The following is a 16,985-nucleotide window of genomic DNA, read 5'->3' on the forward strand; positions in this document are numbered from 1 at the left end:
AGCCAAGGCCAAACAAGAGAGCAACCCTGTGCAAAAATGTCAGTCTTTTGAACTGGCTCTTATTACTTGCAGTTTTCCATGTGCAGTACATTATCTGGGGGCTGGCTCAAGATTGGGTGCTGAACAGATTTACTGTATGTATAGCTTTAGGAGGGCAAACAACATGTACAGTGACTTTTATTTAGCGTTCTGCTGTATGGTAAGTCCAGAACAATATGTCAGTGGTTTAAAAAGCAAAAACAATAAAACTAATTGGTTATGCACTGACTTTCTAGTGAAAATAATTCAAAAGGGCAGCCATTTTATTGAAAAGTCATATTGTAGCAAAGGATGTGTCAAATGCAATGCATAGCAAGGGGTGAGTGAATGGGCAGCAGCACAGAATACATTGCAATCTAGCAGCCTGTAGACATCTGATGGAAAATGGATTCACGACAGAAATCAGAACCTCCACTGATGAAGTTACAAAATGGCAAAACTAACATAAGCTGTACTCATCTTACAAAAACCTGTTTTATATGTTGTGTTTTTATACACACCATCAAATTAGTATCCAGTGGAAAACAAACAACACACTTGAGTAATAAGCATTAAGCATAAGCATAAGTCTTCCCCAGTTTCTCATTCCTCTGAACGATGTCTTTCATGGATGTGAAAAATGTCAATGTTCACTGAGGTAAGCCCAAGTGATGTCATTATTACGCAAATCGAAAGTTTGATTGTTGTAAATTATGGAAGCCAACACTGTAACTGTTGCTCTGGCATAACCTCTGCTGCAGAAAAGAAACCCGATTCATGTGTCAAGTGCCCACCTACTTCTTTTGACCTATAGGAGTGCTAAACCTCTCGGCCAAACATTTGAATAAGGAGTCAAAGTAGAAAAGTGCCAGGATGAGTGGTTCTCTCTGTGATAATGCTGCAGTCACTTGAGGAGGTGGTTGTGGGACAGATTGTACAGCTAGGCTTTTTCCCATGTCAGCAAACAATGACAGAACCTGCAAAGACGATGACAGGAGACCTTTCAGTCAAAAATCCGATACACAGGGATTTCTAATAGAGGACACATTATCTGCTACAGGATTAGATTCTAGAAGCTAAAGCAAATAAGTATGTCAATTCTGTGCACCTCCTATGTCCTCAGTCCCATTGAGGGTCCCCAGAGATGCAAAGATCATAGCGTACCCCTCCATATTATATTTTTGTGGTAGCTGTTCCTGTTGTGGTTGTCAGATTCTCTATGTAGGAAACCAAGGAGCTGAATCAATTGACTGGCCTGATACACCCTTTGATATTCATAATCATTATAGGAATGGGAAATTTAGCATTGCAAGAATTGTAAGATCCTTTTCCCCCCTTTATGGTTCTGTGGAATGAGAAGCAATAATGTAAGCTGTGGGCTGGAGAGGAAAGGGGTGTGTTAGAAAAGGAGCAGTGAGTTTGTTGTATATCCAAAATGGGGCTCAAGCCTATTCTTGCATTGCTAAATTGAAGCTACAGCACTCATGCTGTCTGTTCATCTGACGCTCATTTGGAATAATTAGTCAGAAGCTGTGCTGCTCATTTCTTTTTCCATTGTGATACCCGATGGACAATGAACTCGGCAAATAACATGTCACTGTGTGCATGCGTTATTTGACTGATATCTCACTTTCCTTTGATTTATCGACTTCATTTCCAATGTTGTTGCTTTTATTTCTTCCTTTTATAGGGTCATTCTAGGGAAACTATAAATGATTTATAAAAAATAAATGATTATTTAAAATAATCTAATGACACAATATGGAAAGCAGGAGAAGTGAATACTGAAACCAAACACTGAAGTTTTACGTGAATCGTAGGAATGACTGAGGCAAAGGGTGGCATATCTTTGGATATTAACGTAACAAAGTATAATCATACATTCAATTTTTATTTTATTTTTAAAGGCAAATGTCTACCTGAACTTACTATATACAGTAAGTATCAACATGGTAATGACAATGCACAAGCAATTACACCTGTAATGACCACCTGCCTAATATTGTGTAGGTCCCCCTTTTGGCACCAAAACAGCCCTGACCTGTCGAGGCATGGACTCCACTAGACCTCTGAAGGTGTGCTGTGGTATCTGGCACCAAGACATTAGCAGCAGATCCTTTAAGTCCTGTAAGTTGCGAGGTGGGGCCTCCATGGATCGGACTTGTTTGTCCAGCGCATCCCACAGATGCTCGATTGGATTGAGATCTTGGGGAATTTGGAGGCCAAGTCAACACCTTGAACTCGTGATTCATCAGACCAGGCCACCTTCTTCCATTGCTCCGTGGTCCAGTTCTGATGCTCACATGTCCATTGTAGGCGCTTTCGGCAGTGGACAGGGGTCAGCATGGGCACCCTGACTGGTCTGTGGCTACTCAGCCCCATACGCAACAAACTGCGATGCGCTGTGTGTTCTGACACCTTTCTATCAGAACCAGCATTCACTTTTTCAGCAATTTGAGCTACAGTAGCTCATCTGTTTTGTATCAGACCACATGGGCCAGCCTTTGCTCCCCACGTGCATCAATGAGCCTTGGCCGCCCATGACCCTGTCACCGGTTCACCGCTTTTCCTTCCTTGGACCACTTTACATAGGTACTGACCACTGCAGACCGGGAACACCCCACAAGAGCTGCAGTTTTGGAGATGCCATCACAATTTGGCCCTTGTCAAAGTCGCTCAGATCCTTACCCTTGCCCATTTTTCCTGCTTCTAACACATCAACTTTGAGGACAAAATGTTTACTTGCTGCCTAATGTATCCCACCCACTGACAGGTGCCATGATAACGAGATTATCAGTGTTATTCACATCACCTGTCAGTGGTCATAATGTTATGGCTGATCGGTGTAAGCTTTTGCTAGTTCAGTCCACAGTATGCCTTAGGATGATTTTTTGACTCATCTTCAAAAGGTTCAATCATCAAATCTTAAAGCAAGAAGTAAATTGAATTTACGTTCAGATTTTCTGGAAGTAGTTTTTTTCTAGATTGCTCTCCTGCTATGCATCCCCTGCCATCGTATTAAATGCATAGACTTTTCAACGTTACCGAGATGCGTAGACATGCTCATACTATTGGGACTTGTATGTTTGTTAATTTAACTCCTTTCATAAAATCCTATATACAAGCTTAAATGTATTACTGTGATAGTAGATGATAGCATATTTTTTTGATCTTGAGTTTAAAGAGAAACATGTTTTTGGATGTCTGTTAGATATCAATGATTTCATTGCTTTATCTATCTATCTATCAGGGGTATGTACAGTAATCATGAGATTTATTTATATGTTAACAAAGCATTTTAATACATAATGTTACATCAGTGCTAATTACATTTGTAGACAAACTTTTGTTCTATTTTTGAGCTTGTCTTTAAGATGCAGTGTTTGATGGGATTAACACAATGCTTGGTTGGTTCAGAAAATCTCTCTATTATCAATGACTAGCCAAGGTCCTGTTTCTTAAAAGCTTGTGAAATGTTACTACACATTATGCTATAGGGTATTTCATGTCTGGGCATCACTAACACAAGTTATTATGATATTATAGGAATCATTGTTATACCTGTCAAGACAATATGCTGGATATTAACCTGATGGACAGACATTAAGCTTTGGAACATCAAAGCAACTACAGCCTTTTTATCAAGCATTATAGGTATTTAAAGGTTTGTAAGATCTCTTCCTAATCAATTGCATGGTAAAGTGCCTTCTTCACAAACATGCTGTATCAGTGATTTTAAACTGACAGAAGTTTTAAAAAAATAATAAAAATAATCAAAGGTCCGGAAATTGGAAGTTAATTTAATATTTAAAGGAAATCCTAGTCACAAATGGCAGTATGTGTTTTAGATGTTAGCTGGTGGTCTTTTCAAAGCAAGATTGGAAGCATTAAAAATGTGCCTAAATAACACATTAGTCCATGTGTGTCAGATGTGTATTCAGAGGTCATTGTCAGCAAGAACCCCCCAAGGAACTAGTTAACTGAACTTATTCTGATATGTAGGTGTTTTATGAGCTTCAATTTTCAAATTATCAATATCACTATACAAAATACATGTATGTTATTATGGCAATTACACTTACACAATATCAAACCTTTAATACAATGGCTAATTAAGTTTCCTTGTTTTCTCTCCCCTACTTTCAGTCTGTGGACTAAATATAAGAACAATCACAACAGCACATATACTGCTTACAAAAGGCAGATAGTCCAATAGTCCCCGTTGGTGTTAAACTGATACATCTTGTGAATGATTTTGAATCGAGCAAGATTTTCATTTTCAAGTGTCTTTCTACTGTTGTGATAACACAAATGTCTGTGAAACCCAGGGCCTGTGGGTGTTTTATGAGCTTCAATTTTCAAATTATCAATATGCTTAAGTCACTATACAAAATACATTTATGTCAGTAGGGATTACAATAAGCTGTATTTTAGAGAGGGAGAGACAGAGAGTAACACAGCACATTAACCATGTAAAATATATGTAAATAACACAATTTTAATTTTATTACAAGTTCTTAATGTTATTGTATATAATTTCAATGTACCCAATTGCTTTGGCAATACTTGTGTGTAAACATATCATGCCAATAAAGCTTGTTTTGAATTTGAATTTGAGAGAGAGAGATATCGTATAATTTGGGTTTTCAGACCATTCCGACCTCCTCTGGGCTCCATGACCCAACTGCAACACTGGAGAATGAAACACAGGCTAATATAACTGAACATTATGACATGTCAGTGTGACCAGATTTTATCTTAATATACAGAGTCCCTGATTGATAGTATAAAGCAGGATTTCAAAAACATTTGTTTTTCTTATTAGAAGTCAAGAAGCAAGTTCTACAAGAAAGACAAAAAAGTAATGTTAGTATGCCTCCAGTCAGGAGCTCGCTACACTTCTGATTTCTGCAACTGAACTTGCATCATTGTGTTGTGTTATGCTGCTGTTCTAAGTCACAATAAACACACTTTCAGTGCTGGTTACTCTATTAAATAAGCACACAAACTTCAATAACTCAGCACAGAAAAAAGCTAAGACATCGAGTTTGTTGCACTATGGTATTGGACCTTACAAAATGCACCACTAAGAAACATCACACAGATGGGGTCATTATCAGATCTTCAGTTTTTTAACTCTATTCTGTTTAAGCTGCCTTAACGTTAGGGAAACAATCCTTCTACTTTGTCATGTGCGCTTTGCATCTCGAATGACAGATCAGTTTTTTGTAGATACCAGTACGCAGCACAGATGCTGTTGCCCTGACACGTGTTTCTTGTGAATGAATTGATGAAGTTTATAAAGCAACAATACATGCATGCCTCTGGAAGCCAAGAAACTAACTTACTAATCAAATTTGAAAACACCTTAACTTTAGCCATATCTCTTATGTCACTATAATGAAAGGGCAACTTTCCCATTGTGCTCTGTGTGGGTTAGAAGGCTGGGCGTATGACATTTTATCAAATTGCTATCAGGCGATGCAATTTGAGTTCTGTGTCTTCTGACTTAATTTTTCTTGCAATATTTAGTTGGGGCTTGTTGGCCTTAAATTCCACCAATATTTTAATGATTGTCCATTATTATCAAAGTTTATAAATACGTAAATAAGTAATTGAGTGTGTACTTGAACAAATACAAAAGTAAAAATGAACAAACATGTAAGTTTACCTACCTGTCATCATGCAGTTTAAGAATGCAATTACACTTACACAATATCAAACCTTTAATACAATGGCTATTTAAGTTTCCTTGTTTTCTCTCCCCTACTTTCAGTCTATGGACAGAATATAAGAACAATCACAACAGCACATACACTGCTTACAAAAGGCAGATAGTCCAATAGTCCCCGTTGGTGTTAAACTGATACATATTGTGAATGATTTTGAATCAAGCAAGATTTTCATTTTCAAGTGTCTTTCTACTGTTGTGATAACAAAAAATGTCTGTGAAACCCAGGGCCTTTGGTGAAATAGTTTACTTTTGTAAGTGCAACAAAGGCCTTACTTACCAAATTAAAAAACAAAACAAAAAAAAAACGTTTTTGTTAAGATCGTTGTTAAATACTCTAACAATTATTTTGATAAGGGTGTTATTTGTGCATGTAAGCATTAGTGATGAAAGGGCATAGCACATAGAAGGGGTAAAAGGGGGTGAAATTCTCTTGAAGTTTTGGTTCTGACGTTTCTGCCACAGTTTCAAAGCCTTCTTTAAAACTGTAGCCTCAAGTGTAAAGATAAGACTTTATAGTTCTGTGCATACTAAACTTTCATTTTTTTAACTCAATATGTTTAAGTAGTCCTCTTTTTAAAATTAAATATTTGCAGTGTGTTGCCCAGGCTACTCAGATAGCTGGGTATTTGATGATCTTGGATGAGAAGCAAAACTTGTTGTTTTTTCTTGTCTCTCTCTCCTAGTTTCTTTTTTAATGATTATTATTATTATTTTTTAGTTCTGAGCAGATAAACGCCTTACTCCACTATAAATAACTATCATAGCGTGATGATGTACAACTGCAATTCTGTTACACTTGACTGGTGTGAGCAATTAATAGAAGAAAAGACCTAAGGTGAAAAACACATGTTGTAGTTGAAGGCCATGCTTGGATATAGCTAATCCATTGTGAAGAGAGGCAAGTGTTTTCATTTTAAAGTAGCATGTAACTGTGTATTCTGACATTTCTCTATTGGTTTCCTATAACCTTCACAGTTTGGTACTAGAAAAGGTGACCTTGAGCAGCACATGCAGCTCTGTAGTTGCAGGATGAAGAACTATATATCCATCTTTGACACCTATTTATGGCCAGTGAACCTGACTTCCAAAAAATAAAATATCCTGGAAATCCTTTCAGTTAAACAATCTATGCATCCAAACATAGATAAAGGCCATAATCTCCAACATTTTAGAGGTGTCATATTTAGAATGAGGAGATGCACAATTTGATCTTTGATTACTGTGAAAGAGATGGCAATTTCACAAGCCTTCAAGGTTGATTAGGTGGTAAAATATGGAGGCAACATTCTGAGCTGATCTGATGTTAATTGCCTTCTCCCAGTCATGATTTAGCATTCAATCTGAGAGATTTGTGTTTGTGTGTGTGTAAGAAGTGATGACCTGTGTATGTACATTTTATTTCTGACAGGAAGATCAAAGTAAACAAGACAAACAAGCATGCAGAGGCAGCCTGCAGATTCAGATGTTATGTTTTTTTTTAAATGAGAGCCTGCTTTTTCTTGGTTTGTTATTCCTGCGTCTAAAGTCCTTTCTCCCCCCCTGGTTGTGGCAGGTTAAAGCGTGACTTTGCGTAGCTTTGGATGTCACATGGTCCTCTGATTTCTGTATTGAGATGCAGTGAATCTGGAGAAACAGATAATGAAGCAACAGCAGGAAAGCAGTAGCTTCCAGTACACCCACGCAGCACAGCAGCCAATGCTAGACATGCTTCTTTTGTAGTGTTAGTTCAGAACCCCAGAAACAGCTCTCAGTTTTTCATCTCACTTTCTACTTGCTAAAACCTCCCTCTGTAAGTCTATAGTCCCCTGAAAATAAAACAAGTATCTGTATATAGCTTAAAGCCTCACATATCAGAACAGTTTGTCTGAATAGTGGTGTTGATTATTTCAAGAACCTCTAAACTAATTTAGGGAATACCAAGCCAAGGCTGTTGTTTGCCAGTCAGTGTGATAATTCCAAACAATGTTTGAGAAGAAACAGAAAGCCCCCTGTATTGGATCACTAGCTTTTCGTGTTGTCTTTTCAATGTCTCCTCCATTTCATGCTGTAATGGATCCCTGCTAAACTAAGAGTTATGACGATATGATGGGAAGCCTTTTGGCCTGAGCTGAGGGACTCTCTACTTAACACATCCCTCTAAATGCAGTCCAGTTAACCTGCAGTCCAGTTATACAACATCTAGGGGGGTTGGAATGCTCCTCTCATGTTTTTGATCTCATTGAAGTAAAAACATAACATATATCCATATAGCTAGTAAAAAAGTAAAACTAACAGAATAAGGCACATCATAGCTTAGGAGCTAGTATATATGTGCTTGTATGGTTCAGTACATGCTCTTCCACCAGGAAGAAAACATATACTTCAAAAATACCTGCTGTTGGAGTTCAGAGTGACAGACAAACACAGGAGTTCATACACTGATAAAACTGAACGGGGAACCAAACCGTTTCAAAGTAAATAACATGATTCAATGCAATCGTTCCAGGGGGGGTTGTTTTCCCACTCACATAATTGTCAGCTCTCACATTTCCAGCCTCTTGTGCATGATGAAGACACAGGCTTAGGAAAGAGCTCAAGAAGTAGTCAGGTCTTCAGATACAAAGCTGTTTACCTTGGCTCCCGCTGCTTTGCTCAGATTCAAGCTAAAGAGGCTTAAGGCTTACTCTGCGTCGCACCGGTCGGAATGGCGCCAGTCTCATGGAAATATTTCCACTGGCACCTGACCTTTGTATATGGCTTGCTACTCTGCCCTCCAATCCCATCCTCCATGCCAGATCATTTGCAAGTGCCTGGCGAGGCTGACGTATCTGCCAAGGGGGTTTATTCACAGTGTTTTAGCTTTGCTGGTGTCCGCACATCACGAATGCCAGCGATCCCAGACACGCAATCTTACATGTGTAGCCTCGTCGACATCAAAGCAGGCTGGAAAGACATGGAGACCTCTTATCAGTAAGGAAGCACCACAGTAATTAGAAGTACGACAACTCCTCTCCAGGTCTCATTTTGTGAAGTAGGAGAGAGCTGCTGGATGGCAGTCAAGCCACAGCAGCCTGAGGTTTTGCCCTGCAGTGATATCTATTAAAAGCGGCTGGGGCTTTTTTTTCTGGGTGGGACAATAATAATAAAATAATGTAGACTTAATTCACTGGTCTGCTGTTTCTCTGAAGGGGCTCCCCAGGGCAGGGGGTGGGGGAGTGATACAGCAGTATCTTGCACTGGGAGGAACACTTCATATGTAATGGGGATAAAATACCCCATTTTACCCCAGTTTTTGTTTCAAAGCCAGTGGGCACAGTACATGTTCATTAATCAAAAGAGGAGGGGCATACATTCAGAAGAGAAGATGATAGCCCTTTATTGTATTTTGTTGAAAAGCATTCTCTGCCCAAGCAACCTTTCTGTCTTTTCTTTTTTCTTATTTTTTTTCCGCACAATGATGGATGCTTCAGTACCACTCATCGTCTTGCCTGTTTGAGCAGATATTGGATTTCTTTATTGTCTTCTGTCTTCTCCTCTCTTCCCCAGGCAGCGCAGGCACTTCCGTGACGTTCAACAGGAACGGGGATGCCCCTGGACGGTACGACTTGTTTCAGTACCAGATGGCAAACAACAGCAGTCCAGGGTACAGAGTGATTGGGCAATGGTTGGATTCCCTTCAGCTCAACGTGAGTTCACACCATTGGTGGCAGGGAGTGCCACTGGGAGTGCAAATAGCATACTACAAGTATAAAACCCTAATGTTTCAGGACATAAATGATGCAGTCTTTCTGCTGATTTTTTTTTTAAATCAATCTAATATTGTCCACAATTATTCTCAGATTTTTTTTTTCACTTCAAATCTAAGAACACGCACAGCTAGCTGCATACCTTAGCTTATACAAACTGTCGAGCATAGCCACACAGGGGAATGCGCTGCAAAATTTTAAAAAGTATATTGTCCGAGAACCTGATTATGGACATTTCTTAAAATCACAGTCAGTCAGTCGACCATGACATTGTAATGAGTCCTTAGTGTGTAATACCTGAGTTTGGTATCAATGCCGAAATGGTGTTTGGAATTTCTATTGTACTGCATAAGCAGTTGAATAAGTAGTTTTATCCTTTGTATCTTTCTCTTCCTTACTTTCAATGTTCTATCAAAGCCATTAAAGTCCCAGCTGGTAGTAAATGTATTACAATGAGTCACACTGAGATTATAGTAGTATCTTGTGTTTCCAAGTGGAACTGGTTTTTTTTTTTCTTTTTTGTTTATGCTGGTGTTAGTTATATCAGAAGCCCCTTCTTGAACTCTAATCTAAAGTTCCATCTGTCGTCTACAAAAGCAATAGTAAAACGCTTGACTACGAATACACATACTTATGAAATATAATCTCTTCAACAGCCAGATGCATACACTATCTTATCTTACTAACACTCAGAAAAATGCAGTGGCAGCACTGATGGGTTGAGAGCTAAATGTAGGCAGTGTTTTAGGACTGTCTGTTCTTCATCAATAAGAAAGCACAAGTGCAGGCCCAAGGTGTCTTACAGACGTCACGAATTAGGAGGAAACTGAATGGAAAGTACAAAAGTGGATGGAAATACAAAAACAGAATGGGCAGGTGTGTAAATAAGTTGCTATTGATTAACCTTTATGGGATTTACAAGAAAGTTTACCAAGTCAGCATTGCATTGCCTGAAACTGATTTTCTAATTTCTTTGAAAAAAATGAAGGTAATTTCGAATGAAGTTTTTTAATTACTTTTTGGTCATGAATATCACCCCTTGAACCACATTTCTCATTTTTCGCTGACTGAACGTGAAAATAATTCTATGCCATGTTCTATGATTGCAAAGTGGGACTAAGATGTTTTTAGGCAATCGGTATCAAGTCTTCATCTCAGTTGTAAATGTAATCTATTATTTGTTTTTTAGATCTCTATATATTGTTATTTTTTAAAGATACTTAAACACTAGTCCATAAAAAGACGTTATCTGTGAAATCTCATTAGATATTAAGATGAGATTTTGGCTTTTACTGAAAATACATAATTGATAGTAGATATTTTATTAGTCCTCAGTCCTGAAATGTGCTCTATAGTTTTTATTCAAACTAAACCCTCACCGGTGCAATCTGTAGTTAATGTTTGGACAGCAGTTAGACCTAAAAATGTGACTTCTATTTTAAATGAATTTAGTGACCCCTGCAGAGCACTCTCCTTGACATGTTCTTGATATGAGCAAAAGTTTTCCGTCCAGTACTTCAGTTTGACAATCCCAAGACATGTTCTGACTTTAGAAGATGACAAAACGGCTCTAACATGCTTGAGCTGGGATTTAATCATGAACTCTAAAACATTGCCACATACTTGCCGAGATACCAACATTCAGCCCTTACTCACATCTCTTTATCCGACCTGAAAATAAATATGAAACTAAGTTTATTCAGTTGCATGTTCAAAATAAAAAGATAACCAGCAACAGTTAGTCATTTAGCCCACCTTGCTGGGAGACTTCATTATATTGATTTATCCAAGTAATTTGTTACACATGCCTGCTATGAAGTGCCAACCTTCTCTATGATCATTATATATGCCTTCTATGTCCTTGTCTCTATCCTGAATAGTCCAGAATAGTGTTTGGGCACATTTCCAGTCACTCTTGGGGTTTTGAAGACGATTCATACAAATGAGCTGAATTATACTTGTATTAGCATGAACTGTTCCCTCACCCTCACTGTTCCCTAGCTTATGCTATGGATTAATTTAATTAATATGTTAACTGTAATAAAACAAAACTAATACATGCCATATAGGTAGAAATATGTATTTCTACCAGTGTTTTTTAATCAATAACAAATATAATGATATGAATTCATTAATAAGGCAGCTAAGTCATCTGTATTACTATCGTTAAGAAAATCATGACTAGTAAACCAGCTGATACAGAGTTTGTGCTCAGTGTTCAATATATCTGACATTAGGAAAGCAGGCTTAAACTCTATCCAGTGGCCTAAAAGTCCAATTCAATTAGAACTCAAAAAACATTGATAACATCTGTGAAACCAACAAGGGGAGAAATCCATTTTCATTGAAATTGTGAAACAGTTTCCAAAAAAACAGCTAAAGAAATCCTTTTACGAAATGGTGTTTCCATGCTGCTTCATTAAAGGTTTACAAGCTAAAGGATTTTGACAGGCATTTTCTGGATTTTAAGTAATTTTGAAGACCTTGTGAATCCTCCAGTGTCAAACCATATGACATCAGATCATCAGAAAATAATCCATCTGAAGCAGAAATCAGGAACCTTAACCAAAACTGAAATGTGTTGATTCTCCTTATGCCCCCCATGACACCTCTTAATAATGTTTGCTTTCTTAACCCACTAAAATATGGCTATTTGTACTAGTCTTTCTCTGGAAATGATCTACTCTGATTTGAACCTGCCTTTACTGTTTGTCTTAACTTGAAAACCCTCACCTTTCTGTGGATTTGGCGGCTGTCAATATATAGACGCATTTATCCCAGATAATTGCCAGGTACAGTTTAAAGACACTTCTGCATTATCTGTGCTTTAGAAAAAGTAACCTGTTACTGAATTTGGGATTGTAAAATCATATGGATTAATGGATATAAAGAATCCCAAACCTCTAGAGAATATCTCATGTACAAATCAGTTTGATTATGGCTTTCATATGCGTAACCCATGCTTTGCTATTTAAAGCAATAAGCAGCTAATTTTGTGCTGAAAATAGCACTAGTAGAAGACGAAAGCCATACATGATTTGTTACCCTTCCTTATAATTCACTGAACAGGAAAAGTAATCCCTATTTACTGTGTTAACCTTTCACAGATTAAGCTGCTTGTTCCTTCTGAGGATGTTTAGTTATTCACCGGCTTCTGGTTTGTAAAACATAAAATTTAATCCTCTTGATGAGGATTTTTTGTTTTATGATTGTATTTTAATGATAATTAAAATTAAGCCATTGAAGACAGTTGTCTCACAGGTTTAAAGACCGCTGATCAAGTCCTGCTTTTTCTAGGCAAGTGGTACATCTGTGAAGGGTATACGCTTGTGATCTGATCAGTGTTCCATCTTTTAAACTGTGTGTACAATTTAAATTTGTAATCTTACACAAAAAGGCGACTGCAGTGACACGAATAATTTGCTTTATTTAATGTTCCTGAAAGATCACTAATTTCATAACTTTTGCCACACTGCTTGCTTTAACACAATGTGTGCATCATTTGGAAGAATAAGAAGTATCACACTAGGAGACTAATATATTGCATTGAATTTGAAAGAAATCATTTAAAGTAAAATGCAGCCACTTTACAAGGAAACCAAATTATGTATGTTCAGTAAATTGAAAAGATCCTCTTATTTGCTGGTCTGTTTGTTGGGATTGATATGGCAGTAGTCACACAGCACAGCAGAGACAAAAAAAACATCATCCCAGCAAACTGAAGAACTTGTAAGCGAAAAACATTTCCTATCTACTTTATGAGCCTCTTATCACAGTGGTGTTGGTTTAATTGGAGCTCTGTTTGTTCCTGTTTCTCGAAACAAACAACAATCCTGCCAGAAACAATTTGCAACAAAAAAAAGGCTTAAGATCTTCTCCCATGGTGCAGTGTTTTGCTATTGACCCTGGAATAGATGCCATGGGGTGAGCAATATCATCTTTCAAGATTCAAAGTGATTAACTGGGAGAGAGCATTGTGTGAAAAATGTGCTGGTGTTCTCAATACCGTGGATGAGTGGGTTTGTGTGTTGTTTTCTTCTCTCTCTACTGGTTTTATATCTTGGGATACCTTTTGCAGTCTTCATGGCCTGTTCTAAAAATCACAGATAAAAAAAAAAGCACAAAATGGAATTGTTTGATTGTTTTCTTTGAGCTTTTCCCCTTTATTTCTTTTTACTCCCCCCACCCCTCTTTTTAACACATCATTTCTGCTGTTAATCCGTGATAAATTGAAGCCCTTTCAATTTTGTAGGGCTTGTAAGATTAATTGCATTCATAATTATCAATGTGCCTCTGCAAACACATACATTAGCAAAGCTCTGTGCGCCCATAAATCCTGTTTCACATTATATTTGGACAGGCAGATCACTACATGTTTATTAATTGATTCTACATGGTTTGAGGAGTTCGTCTCGCCTCGTTTATCTTTGCGGTGCAGTAAGGAGACTTAGACTTAAGGATTTTTTTTTTTTTTTTTTTGGGGGGGGGGGGGGGGCTTTGTTTGTTTTCCTGTGTAATATAAATAAGCCAGTAGGACAGGGTCCGCAGTGGATGCCTCCTGAGCTTTTCCTTTAATCTTCCGGAAAATACAATAAACTAAAACTGAATCCAATGCCCCGAGCACCCCAGATTCATCAATAGTCTTGAGTGTTTAATAATCATGCTCCACGCATGAAGTCCCAAAGAACAAGGCTATATCATTTCAATTATTAAAAAGCCAAACAAAAAAGAAACACCAATCAAAACAATTGTCAGGTCGGTTTTCAGTGGAATGGCAATTGCATGTCATGATGCACAAGAGCCTGCACTGTACTTTTGCTAGGTTTGACACTCACCCATTATGTTGTAAATAAACATCTAGAGTTATACAAAATAAATAAATTGATAATAAATACATAAATCTTGGCTACTGGCTGGGTATGTCATTGTCTGCTTGTAAGCTAGCATAGAGCAAGTAATATAATGTAGCTTTCAAATGGCTTTTAATACATTTTCATATTAAGTGCAATTTATATGCCTTTTTTAACCAATATTTTTTTCCACAGCATGTAAACAACATAGCTTCCATGCAGGCCTTCTTATGAGTGACAAAACTAGAATTAGGGAACTGTGTCAGGATAGTATGGAAGCGTATTGCTGCCACACGAAAAAAAAAATATATCGCGTAATTACGTGATAACTATCACGTTTTTACGTGATACTGAATTATCACGTTTTTACATGTTAGGGAATTAAGTTTTTACGTGATAGGGAATTGTCACATAATAACAGACTGAACTAGAATACAAGAGACAAAACAACGATGTCAGACGTTGAGGATTTTGTACGAACTTACTTTAGGTTGCTACTAACTCAATACTTATCCAATGACATTTTAAATCACAAACACAATCAATCTTAAAAATATCTGTGAAAATAGCACCGCACCGTTTCACTTTAATCAAAGTCAATGCGTCCAGATATTATTTACATCATCTTTATTTACACATTTTCTTCAAAACAAGGTACAGGTAGTTGAAAACCGGTCTGTGACCCAACAATACACCATCTATCCCCCGCCCCATCCAATTTCCTGAACTATTTCACTCCTTCCCCTTTCTCACCCAATTATCAATTACATTAATGATCATGTTATCAAATTAAAAATAATTGAATTATGTATACCCAGTGCAACATACAGAAATACAAGTTAAACAAAACATATTATTATAAATACATAAATTGGCTCCTACAAACATTACTATTTGAAGATCAGGAATATGTATGGGATCATGGACAAACAGAGAATGTCGATCAAATTGAATCTGGGACATCTCACATTCTATCGAGACAACAGTAATAATCTAATAACTTAAAAATAGAAACTACTCAATATGAATTATCCCGAACAAATACGCTTCCATAGGATAGTAAATAGTGCATGGCTGTAAAATAATCTGGCCTTTTAATTTTGACTCAAACGTGCATCTTACATGTCTTCACCAATACATAGAGGTCTGTTGAGGTGTTTAATAAGTTTGTGCCACAAGATAAAAAAAAGTAATAATACGCAGCCATGGAGTGACATAAAGTAATTATTGCAATGTGTCCTGCTCATACATTAATAATACATGCATTTCCACAATCTGCAATTCCTCTGCTGCTGGGATCCTTTGCAGAGGCCCTCCCTAATACCCTGCACGTGTGGTTGCATTGGCAAAAAATGTTGGAAGCTCATTGTAAAAGCTGCATTGCATCCCCTCCCCCTCCGCGTGACACACTCAAGAACCTGTGTCCACCCAAGTACAGAGACTTGTGCACTCTCTGTATGATTCACGGTGTTGCATAGTGACATTGTACTTTTAGGAGGTCTGTAGCTGGGAAAATGCATTCGCATCCACAAGGGGATTGACCTAGTTTTCCGTTTACAGCACCACCGCGAAAAGTAAATTCCCAGATCACGCCAACAAACCATCCAGCCAAACACTTCGGCTGCATCTGAGACCGTGGACACCGGTTGTAAAAGGGGCAGGACAGTGATCTGACCTTTCTATCCACTTTGCAGCTTTTCTCCACACCAGCCTTCTATTCAGGATTGCATCAAGATTCCAGAGTATCACTGCAAATAGACAAGGATAAAAAATAAACCGCATCTCAAATCAAATGTGCGTAGTTCTAAATTATAGAAAGCCTTCCCCAATTAAATAAACATGTTAAAAACAAAGGGAAGAGGGAGAGAAAGCTCTTGATTAGGGTTATATTAAACATCACAAAATAAATAGTTACGCAAACCAGCATCTCAGATTCACAGAATGTAGGGGGCCAAATGGAAACTTTGTGAAATCAAATGTTGGATTAGTAAGAGGGATTATTTCTTCTCTGTTTTTTGTACCTAGAGTTTGTCTGATTGTTTGAAACAGATTGCCAGGTGACTGCATTGAATCTGACAGTGTATGATCTCTTATGTGGTGATTCAATTTTAAATGGAGTATAGCTGAAAAAGGCTAAATATACTGTTCTTGTCCTAAAATGACTGTACTAATTATGAAAGTGATGCATATTTCAGACAATCCTCAAGTATGCATTAGTCCATATCACTATACTGCTGCAGAGTTTGGCACAAAGTGAGGCAGAAAGCATCTAAGTGCCTTGAGGGCATCAAAGTCATAGTGGGCAAAATGTTGTGGTTTTTCAGGTCTGTGGAGGAAAGTGTTTTCATAGACCCTGCCTGCACCCTGTGTGACTTAGCTCTGCTCCTCCCCTTTCAGCCTCCTGGCCTGTAACAATATTCTCTGAAGATACCTAACTGAAACAAGCCCAAATTGGCAAAACTTTATTAAGACCAGTACAGCACTCAATGACATTAATGTAAAAATAATGACATGAAAGAAAAAATAAGAAAAAAAAACGAACTTTTTCAACTTCAGTTCTTAGCTGATGGATGTTTTACTAATTAGATCCTTAGAAATCTTGTTAATTATGCGGTTGCCTTCTCTGCATGAAGAATTGTCCATTTGCTGAATTAGACA

General features: G+C 37.7%; 1 protein-coding gene across 1 annotated transcript in view; it reads left to right on the plus strand.

Moving 5' to 3' along the window:
• grm7 (glutamate metabotropic receptor 7) overlaps positions 1 to 16,985 on the plus strand; it is a 240,999-nt gene that overhangs the window by 170,099 nt on the left and 53,915 nt on the right. Inside the window, exon 7 of the mRNA XM_066698280.1 lies at positions 9,278 to 9,417. Within this exon, the coding sequence (XP_066554377.1) occupies positions 9,278 to 9,417 (140 nt within the window). The remainder of the gene's footprint in view (positions 1 to 9,277; positions 9,418 to 16,985) is intronic.

This window comes from Amia ocellicauda, chromosome 3, assembly GCF_036373705.1.
Source record: "Amia ocellicauda isolate fAmiCal2 chromosome 3, fAmiCal2.hap1, whole genome shotgun sequence".
Lineage (NCBI taxonomy): Eukaryota > Metazoa > Chordata > Actinopteri > Amiiformes > Amiidae > Amia > Amia ocellicauda.